Below are 10892 nucleotides of genomic sequence, written 5' to 3'. Positions count from 1 at the left end.
TAGGAGTTAACAGCAGAAGTAGGCGCCATCTTGCCATGGCGAATGCCTCTCCAGCTTCACGGCTCCCTGCACTTGTATAAACTTTGCAAATATGCATTACTCTTTCCCTCTCTTCTAGTACATTGGTACATTAGTTTTACCTACTTTAGTCTTATTCATGAAATATAGGCTTAGTTTTAAAAAATACACAAAAGTACAGAAATATTAACTTTGACTTTTATTTCATTTTCTAGGTTCAGGAGACACATAATTTTTTTTTTCCAGATTAAAAATGTTATAGGGCACAGCATAAGGTAAGTCAACAGTGGAATGGGAATGAGTTGGGATAAAAAGCATCCTTCATACCAATCTTCATACTTCCTTCATCTCAATGTCTGCAGAAGGTAAAGCAGAATTGGTGTCTGTGTCTCTGGTTTGCCCAGAGTCCTCACTCAGGGCTCTCTCAAGACTAGAAGGTAGGGAATGAATCAGTCTCTCTCGGAAGCCTTGGCCCATGAAAACATACAACATTGGATTGAGGCAACTATTGAAGTAGGCCAATGAGCTGGTTGGGTTAACAAACATAAAAAGAATTTTATTACCACCACTAAGCAATGTCTCTTTGAACCAAATTGTGCCTAAAAGAGCCACCAGTTGAAAGGGAAACCAACATATAAAGAAGGAAGCCATAACGGCTGTAAGGACTCGTAACGGACGGCTGGAATTAACAAGGGTTCTTCTGTGGATCTTGACAGCAATGAGTCCATAGCAAATGGCAACAATGGACATGGGCATGATGAAGCCAATAATGAATGTGATGATCCCTGTGGTTGTTACAAAAGTGATAGCTACATTCAACCTTTCTTCAACAGTTTTACCCCAGGGTACAAAGTTGAATGTACAGTATACATCCCCTCCAGGAGTTCTAACAGTAGTCAAGAAAATTAAATTGGGCAAAGTGAGAATCAGAGCAAAAATCCAGGGCCCAACAATCACCTTCCTAGCCAGGCTCACAGTACGGTGGTTCTGAGCCCAGACTGGATGCAGGACACAAATACAGCGGTCCAAGGCAATGACAGCAATCAGGAAGACACTTCCAAATAGGTTTACATTCACCATAATGTGAAAAAATTTACACAGGAACCAGCCGAATGGCCATTTTTCTTTCATCGCAATTTCCACAAGGAGGAATGGTAGAGTCGCTGTGAAAGAGAAGTCAGCCAAAGCTAGATTCAGATAGTAGGTAGTGGTGACAGTGTGTGCCATCCGAAATCCAGCTACCCAGATCACTAGTCCATTGCCCAACACACCAAGGAAAAAAGTGATGGAAACAACCACCATTGAGAGAATCCATAGAAGTCTGGAGATGGTAGAATCGTAGACCACCCATTCTGATTCATTCAGATCGATGGAGTAGTTGGTTTCCATGTCGTCTGCACCTGAAATTTTCAAAAACAACCATTTCTCAAATATTTGGCTCCTTCTGACATGACACTTATTTAGAATGAATACCACCTGCCACTACAGGAGAGTCATTTTACCCGTAATATTTCAAAACTAGTATTTTCCTAGATGTCTTTATGAGGTAGAATAACTCTCCACATTTGTCACATTCTTAAAACTATTCTTGCTTTTAAGTTAATTATTAAAAAAATTAATAAGGCACCATGTCTCAACAGTGATACTGAACTTAGGGTAAAGAGACAGCAAGATATGAGTGAAAGGAGTTTAGCACTTGAAGGAAATCAATGGACTTGTAGACCATCCTACAGTGAAGGTTTTTCATCAGATCTCATCTTCACAAGTGAAAAAAATCAGTGGGGAGATGTCAAAAGCTTAATCAGAAAGTTTGTATAGCAAAGCAATGAACTGTACACTCCAGAGAGAAAGAGTAAAAGAACCAGAGAGAAAGACTAACAGACACAGAGATAGACAAACAGACAAGAGATACTCAATGTGATGACCCATAAAATGAGTAGCAGCCCTATGGACTCTGCATTGTGATTTCAATGGCATTTTTGTGAAGATTTATGAGGTGAGTAGTGTATATACAGAAAGAAGGTGACCATTTATGGTTCAAACTTGTGGGAGAGCAAATGCTGTTTTTGAGTATTGATCTTCTTGAAATTTTACAAAGAAAGAGGTTATAACCACCACAGTTCAAAGGATAATATAACAAAACTAATGGGCCAAGCAGACACTTTGTTAATGTATAAGTCTGATTTCTAGTGATGCTTTCTGATGTCTTCGTTTCTTATACAATACAAAGAGAATATTCAAGCATGAAGGAACATTCTAGACAAAGCTCGATGTCGGAGCAAGTATGTACCATCCCTATACTCAATCCAGTGCCTGATGGAAGTGAAGTTTCTCACACCTTGGTATACAAAGAGCATCCATGACTGCACCCTTCATAGTTAGAGGGTAAATTTCAATGGAGTTTATGGACTTCTGAAAGTCCTACATTCTGTAAATAATGTGCTTGGAATTTTGAGTGTCCTATATAAAAATTCTAAAAGGTTCATCATTTCTTGCTTTTTAAAGACGAGAATGAGGCTACTAGAAAATATGACCCTGAAAACTATCCAAAAGGAGACACTTTTTCCAGCTGGATCTGAGTCCTCCTACCACACTACAAGTTACAGATGGTGCTGAATGTGCCCTGTACCCTCTGCCCCAGAATCTGATCACTTGAGCTATCCTAAACAAATCACAGTTTTGTTCATGGAAGTTGTCTCTAATCTAATTTTGATTGTAAATCTTGACCAACCTAGAGAGTATTTTGAATCTTCACTGCTTGCTAACGTAGTACTGGAACCATACACACAGGACACAATTCTACTCACACACCTACTTACCTATATTCTCCCACTGAGGACATGGGGCTTGGGCTTACTGGTAGCACACTTATATAGTATACAAAGAACTTTAGGTTCTATCTCCAGTAATATAATAAAATAAAAGTGCAGAAAGAAATTATATCAATTATTAATTAATCCTGCCTTAAAATGTACTTGCATAAATTATAGGGTAATTTTGCACAACCATAACCGTTTCACACTTATCAATCTACCTTTCGAAAGGAATAGTAATTCTCAGCACTTCTTTGGTTGATTGCTTGGTTGGTTGATGTGTGGTTAAGAAAGGGTCTAACTATGTATCTCAGCTGACCTCATACTCCTTACCTTCTGCTTCGCCTTTCAAAGTGCTGAAATTACAAAGGCATGCTAGAATGCATCAGTTCACAAGATTATACTTTGCTGTAATCATTCTGTTAGCCTGTCATGGATTCTCTGGGCTGAATAGACATGTGTCACGTTTCCCCAGGAAAAGTCACACAACACACACCCATAAGTTGCTCACCTGTAATTCTCATGTCAATATTGAGAGACAGCAACATCACTGTTTTATCAAGAGAAAGCCATATTCTAAGAATTTTGGTATGGTTGTCTTTTTAGTTTGTTTGTTTTTCTGTTTGTTTGTTTGTCTTTGTCAATAGCAACAAGCATTGGAACCCTAGTTTAACTAATTCCAAGTGTCCATATTTGTGACACTAATGTGCCTCATTTGACATGAACCTGCCACATTAGCTGACTATGTTTCTCATAGCAGTTCCTTTTTTTATTTTCCTCACTCATCCTTTTCACTAAAATCCTAGCCAGAACATTGTGTAATGTTTTTCAGGATTTCTGAAACCTGGCACTGTTGACATCTGTCAGTACTTAATTGTGGTTGAGTATAGTGGAGTCCTGTATATCACAGGATGTTTAGCATCTCTTTGATATCAGCTAGTAGATTCTGGGAGCAACTCTTGTCCAGCTATGGTAACCAAAATATCAATAGATGACAAATATCCTCTGGAAGACATAATGGCTCCCAGTTGACAACCACTTCTAAAGTATATAAGGCAGAAAATATATGTAGAAAAGACAAATATGTTGTACACACCAAGACACTGTCAAACAAGATGAAAGTGTACATAGATTGAAAAATATTGGACCTATTTCTCCAATTACCAAATTAGAGCGACCATTGGATGACAATCAACAAATTTCTAATTCCTCATATTTTTGGATTTCAATCAATTAGGATATGTTAGTAATATTAATTTTCATAATAAGATATTAAGAAAAGTAATTGTTATTTCCTGTTGTTTTTGTTGTAAAAGGTAGGATTAGAATGATGTGGATTTGTTGAAAGATTATTTTCTTGCTTCTTCTAAGGTGTAGTTTTGCTCCTTATGTAGATGTTTTCCATCTATTATCCTTTGTGAGGCAGAATTTGTGGAAAGATATTGTGTAAATTTTGTTTTGTCATGGAATATCTTGCTTTCTCCATCTATGGTAATTGAGAGTTTTGCTAGGTATAGTAGCCTGGGCTAGCATTTGTGTTCTTGTAGGGTCTGTATGATATCTGCTCAGGATCTCAGCCTATCTATAAGTAGTATTGTTCATTTCATGTTTTTTTAAAGTTTATTGATTTTTTTGGATTTACATATTCACAACTGTAGTACATATTGATAGGGTATTTTTTGTCATATTCTTTAAAATTTATAAAATATTGTAACAATAAAAATGAGTATTATAAAAGTTGTTTGATATAAAATAAAAATCAATTTAACAGTCTTATGTAGATGTTCATGTATAGCAATAATGGAAATACATTTTTCTCAATATAAATTTTAAATAACTCCAAACATATAAACTATATAATTCAAAACAATACATCACTACTAGTATGTTCTTAAATGAACATAAATATATAAAGTCTTTTTGTTTGTTTTATATTTAGTAGAGTTTAAAATCTTGGCTCTTACTGTGGTACAAGCCCAAAATAAGAACAATTTTTAGACATTGGGTTTCATTGTAATAAGGCTGTACTTCAATGACTCTCACATCTCCAAAGGGTTTTACCTCCATCATAGCTAAGCTGAAAGTTGATAGTTCTGCTGCACCAAGAAATGAATTGTAGGCTCAATTTTTGGATACAGATTTCCTTCTATGGTCAAAACTATTTGACTTGAGTGAGTGACTTTATTCTCAGCCCACAGAGAACAAGTTATATTTATTTAAGGAATGGTGTGTGTATTAAGATGGTCTATCAATAAAGTCATTCACCAATGGTTTCAATGAACAATAGTTCTGCTTGGAGGGTGGCATAGACATTAGGTGAGGGTAAGAATTTGGTTCATTAGCTATGATAATTTAGAAAAGCATTCATCTCAGAGAAAGAGTAACGTATAAAGTCCTCTTCTTCAAATTGATACAAAAGTTACAGACGTCAAGCAAAGTATTCAGACTCACTCTTTGTTGTTCTCTTACAAGCAACCTCCCTAGTTAATTGTCTGTTTCTTTTGGGTATATAAATACTTTTGAAATATATAAGCTGTTCTTTTTTTTTTCATTGTAATAAAGCTGTATTTCAATGACCCTAACATCACCAAAGGGTTTTACCTCCAACATAGCTAAGCTGAGAGTTGATAGTTGTGCTGCACCAAGAAATGAATTGTAGGCTCGATTTTTGGATACAGACTTCTTGCTTTGGTCAAAGCTATTTTACTTGAGTGAGTGACTTCATTCTCAGCCCACAGAGAACAGGTTACATCCATTTAAGAAATGGTGTAGGTATTAAGATGGTCTATCCATAAAGTCATTCACCAACTATTTCAATGAACAATGGTTCTGTTTGGAGGGTGGCACATACATTAGGTGAGGGTAAGAATTTGATTCATTAGCTGTGATAATTTGTAAAAGCATTCATCTCAGAGAAAGAGTAATTTATGAAGACCTCTTCTTCAAACTTGATACAAGAGTGACAAATGTCAAGCAAAGCATTCAGTCTCACTTTGTTGTTCTCTTAAAAGGAGGTGGGGTACAAAAGGGAAACAAGAATGTGATTTAATTCTATTTACTTAAAACATGTTTTTAAATGTTAACAAATTCAGATAAATTGAAATCATGTAACTTTTCTCATCATAATGAAATAAAAGTTTAAAAAAAAAGGAAGAAAGAAAAATATGCTAAAGGTCCATCATTCTTTTGTGCAAGACAGGATCTGTGAGCTACAGAAGAAAACATGTGCTGGGTAGGATGGTCTTTGTATGGTGAAACCGTAACATATGCCAATTATCTCATTATAATTTTCTTAGGATACACATCCCATTTTATAACAAATGAAACCATGGATCTGAAGAAGTTACTTTCAGAAACAGTACATTTTTGCTAATTTTCTCTACTATGTATCATGCTGATATCCTGATTATTAAGTGCATAGTACTTCAGGCTGTGGTGATAGCTAAATATAAAGAATTCGCCATCCAGTAAAGACTTGAGTTCACATCTAAGGCACCCACGTACAAACAAGGCATAGTGGCATACATCTACAATTCCAGTTGTGGGACAGGGCAGAGACAGGATAATCTATGAACCTTCCTGACCTGACTATCCAGCCCATTAATAAGTTATAACCTCAAGAAGATGCTTTGACCAAACAAAACTTTAAAAATGTATAGAGTACCAGTGTTAGGTGTTTAATATTTATTCCCACATTCATAATCATAAACACACATAACAAAAAATACACATAGTAAACTGATTATTCCCTCGCTTTGTTGACTTTGCAGATTATATAATTTCCTATGCCATTCTCAGAGTCCATTAAAAAATGGTATTAATTTCGGGGGAGTTTCTGCTGTACCAGCTGCCACCTCTCCAAGCTGCTGCATGAACTACTTCTAGAGGAGAAAGAGTTGTCATTCATTTCAAATGGCCTCTCCACACACACTGGTTCAGTATAAGTCTCATACCCTCTCAGAAAGTCAACTATTTCTCTTTTCTTCCAAGCCAAGGAGAAAAAAATAAAACAAACAATAACAACAACAACAAACAAACAATAACACCAGGATATTCTCTACAGTAGAGCATTCTCATGAACATATGAATTATCATGTTGACTCCCTTCAAGACTCAGTCAAACATGGTCTTCACACCAATAATCCCAACTGTAATTTAAGGAAGTTATGAGAACTACACATTGAAGGCCTGACTCAGATACAGGAAAAATTTCAATTTGATAATTTATTGGTATCACGTCTACACAATAAAAAGTAAAGAGGGGCTGAAAAATTACGTAGAAAATAAGAGCATTGGCTGCTCCCCCTGCAGATCTCAGTTCAGTTCCCAGCACTTTTGTGTAGGCTTACATATGTTATTTCAATGCCAGGAGATCCAATGCTCTTTGCTGGCTTTTTCATACACCAAGAAAGCATTTGGCAAAAGAGTCAAATATTTGTGAAAAATACACATACATATGAAGGAATCAAAAAGTAAATTGAATGCTGGGAAAGTAGTTCAACATTAGAACATCAGCCAAGAGACTTTTAGAACTAAGGGACCAGGAGTATGAATAAGTGGTAGACCACCTGCCTAGGATCCCCTAGTGAGAGGCATGATAAGTAGCACAGCATCTAAGTAGCATATGAGAAATATGAAATTCAGGTGAGAATGGAGGCAAGAAGAGGAAAAAAGAAAAGGAGGTGATAAGCTTCATTTCATTAAACAGACTTGTTTCTGTGACAAGAACTCACAGCCCAATCGTAAGATCTATACATGTTCTCTATTTTTTTTCCCACCTCATTGACTTGGGTCTTTGGCTCTGCACCAAATTTCCACCTTCATGGATGTGGACTTCAGAGAGTCAAACACAAAGTTCTCAGTTCTTATCCTGATACCTCACTGACACAATACCAATTAAACCCTCTTCTTTCTTCTGAAATCACATTACTCTTATGCTTTAAGTTAAAAAAGATTATCTTTTTTACCTCAATAGCTTAATGGATAGACATATAAAAATCACAAGAATCAGACTCCTCCACTTGAAATTTTGAAAGTGTCTTCAATTCAGTTCTGCATGAGTCCAAGGCAAGCATTCATACAATGACCCATTTCCCCATACTTTCAAGTGTTTCTGTTCTCCACATATTCTAAGTCAAGAACTCAGCAGCCATCTGATGAAAGTAAATATGATACTACACATCTCTTCACAGGATTTTAGGAAGTGCCCACCATATATAACAGCCATTCAAAATATAAATTTACAGTTGCTGGAAAACAACTTACCACCAGCTGAGGTTTTCTTCATACACTTAACTCTTGCGCACCTATGGTGTAACTGAAGTACTTGTCTCTTGGTATAGACTTACGGAAACTCTTAAAGGAACAAGAAAGCTGAAACCAATCTTGTTGTAGAAACTTAAGTTTCCTAAGATTCCCATAAGCCATGCAAATGTGATGCTCTTGGAGTCATTTTGTTTCTTTCAATTTTTTATATGAGGAAGTTTTTCTTATACTTGTGTGTTTTATGACACACATGCCTAGTGTCCTCAAAGTCCAGAATATAGCACTGAATCCCTAGGAACTAGAGTTACAGGTAATTGTGAGACAGAATGTGGGTGCTGGAAATTGAACCTAGATCTTCTAGAAGAAGAGCCAGTGTTCATAAATTCTAAACTATCTCTCCAGCCCAAGTGGAGTTCTTAGAAACACAGACGTGTAAATGTTCTTCCACCATTGATCTGTAGCAAACATGGGTTCAGTCCTATCAATTTCTGGTCCTGGAATCTGTGTTCTGGTTCTTTGGATTTGGTTCTGATTTGATTTTACAAATAGTAGTGAACAGTCTGACATGGGCTTTGGAAACCAAAATCAGTTCCTTTACCTGTTCTTAGCCACTGAGACACCACCCTCCCAGACCCCTCACTCTTTAAAAAAAAAAGGGGGGGGGGAAGCTGTGGAGGCTAGAAGGATGCTTTGAGACTAATAGCACTGAATGCTCTTCCAGAGGACCCAAGTTTGATTCCAGTAATCCACATCTATCTACAGCTACAGTTCCAGGGCATTCAGCACCCTCTTCTGACTTAGGCAGATACCAGACAAACACAATGCAGGCATACATGAAGGAAAAACACTCATACATTTAGGAATAATCATTCTGCTTTGAAAACCCTAAGATTGTTAGCTGCATACATATCTCAATGGCTAATAGCACTTACTGCTCTTCCAGGGGACCCACTCTCTTACTCTCGTATTTTGAAAGCAGGTTCCCATGAGCCCAACCTGTCTTTAAACACACTAAGTGGACATCTGAACTTCTGATTCTCTTGTCTCCACTACTTGAATGCTTGAATTACAGTCATTTACTATCATCACCAGTTTATACAGAACGTCTTGCAGGGTATACAGTAGCACTGCTAAGGGATCTATACTCAGAGTCCACAGTCATCTTCTTTAATATAATGTGAGAATTGAATAGATTTAAGGTCACATAGATGTAGGAATCCCTAAACTAAAGCAGAACAGGCTAGTTTGCAAGGTTGTCACTACAAATTAACACACCCTGGGTGTCTTATTGTATAGCAGCTGATTTTCTCACAGTTCTGGATGCTGGAGGTCCAAGATCAAAATGTTGTTCCCAGGGCTTCTCTTTGGCTTATAGGTGGCCATCTTCTCCTCTCTGCATTCTCCCATTCACATTTCTGTAAGCTTACACCACCCTGATGTTTCTTTCCTCTCAAAAAGACATTACTTACATTGGATTAGGGATCAACCCTTATGGCCTCATTTAGCTTTAATTAGTTCCAAATCTGAGCAGTCACATTCTGATGGATAGGGAATTTGGGATTTAATGTGAGAAAGAATAAGACTCCAGTTTCTGCCAGAAGATGAGTGTTACTGTCCAGCAGCAACGTTAAAACAGTGGGTTACCGGGAATATGGAGTTAGAGAGAAATAGGAAGACATAAAAGAGATAGGAGGAGATAGGGTGGCCAAAATTATACCTACCCTCGAGGAAGGTACCTTAAAACATTAGACAGGAGCCTTTAATACTCAGTCATCTTGAACCTTTAATGCATCTTTGTTCCCACCAACAGGTAGAATAAGTCAGGCAAAATCACACCCCCAAGTAAATCAGCATGTCAGTCCAATCAGTGACGTCCTTTTTTTCTCTGCAGAGGTGGAGCTTCCGAATGTAACTGGAATGAGGTTGGAGGCGTGGCAAATAGCAGGAGATGAGCGGAGAGGTGTGGCTATGAGAGGCAGGCCTCAAAACAGGAGGGTAACAGACAAGATTATGTTACAAGTTCATGAGAGAAGATTCTGGAGAGGAGTCTTAAGGGAAAAGTGAACCTATCATGTGCCTTCATTTCAAAAGCCAGGTCTGAATGGAAGGCAGTGCTTGGCATGAGGTGTGATGACAACTTCCTCCCAGAGAGCCTGTCAGGAGTTTAGAGTGTTGTATAAAACTTAAATAATATTTACGACATTGGAATTTGTGGTATGTGCTCTGTATCAGTTATCTTGTCTATTCTACTTAAATAAAAACTATATTTGTAACTCTTTTTTTCTCTAGTGATCTGTTTTATTTTTTTAATGTATTTTTTTACACACCTTCTTCAATTCCCCACCCCGCATCCATCTTATACAATACAAAGAGAATGTTCAAGCATGAAGGAACATTCTAGACAAAGCTGGATACAGGAGCAGGTACGCACCATCTCTATACTCAATCCAGTGCCTGATGGAGGTGAAGTTTCTAGCACCTTGGTATACAAAGAGTATTCATGACTGCACAGTTCAGTTATGTCTGTTAGAGGGTAAATTTCAATGGAGTTTATGGACTTCTTCTGAAAGACTATGCATTCTATAAATAATGTGCTTGGAAGTTTGAGTGTCCTATATAAAAATTCTAAAAGGTTCATCATTTCTGGTTTTTTGAAGAGGAGAACGAGGCTAAGAGGAAATATAACCTTAAAAGCTATCTAAAAGGACAGACATTGTCCAGCTAGAGAAAATATGACCCTGAAAAGGAGACACTTTTTCCAGCTGGATCTGAGTCCTCCTATCACACTACAAGTTA

General features: G+C 37.2%; 1 protein-coding gene across 2 annotated transcripts in view; it reads right to left on the bottom strand.

Annotated features, from left to right (window-relative positions):
* Positions 1 to 351: 351 nt before the first annotated feature.
* Positions 352 to 10892, bottom strand: part of LOC116077568 (formyl peptide receptor 2-like) — a 12307-nt gene continuing 1766 nt past the window's right edge. Inside the window, exons 1-2 of one of the 2 annotated variants that reach the window (XM_031352199.1) lie at positions 8097 to 8169; positions 352 to 1418 (exon numbers count right to left, since the gene is read on the bottom strand). In XM_031352199.1, coding sequence (XP_031208059.1) covers positions 352 to 1418; positions 8097 to 8118 — 1089 coding nt within the window. In that variant the 5' untranslated portion in view covers positions 8119 to 8169. Of the gene's footprint in view, positions 1419 to 8096; positions 8170 to 10892 lie in introns of those variants that run through there. The other variant, XM_031352198.1, reaches the window with a different exon arrangement.

This window comes from Mastomys coucha, unplaced genomic scaffold (assembly GCF_008632895.1).
Source record: "Mastomys coucha isolate ucsf_1 unplaced genomic scaffold, UCSF_Mcou_1 pScaffold5, whole genome shotgun sequence".
Classification (NCBI taxonomy): Eukaryota; Metazoa; Chordata; class Mammalia; order Rodentia; family Muridae; genus Mastomys; species Mastomys coucha.
The sequence above is the reverse complement of the archived record's forward strand: the minus strand, read 5'-3'. Positions and strand labels throughout refer to the sequence as shown.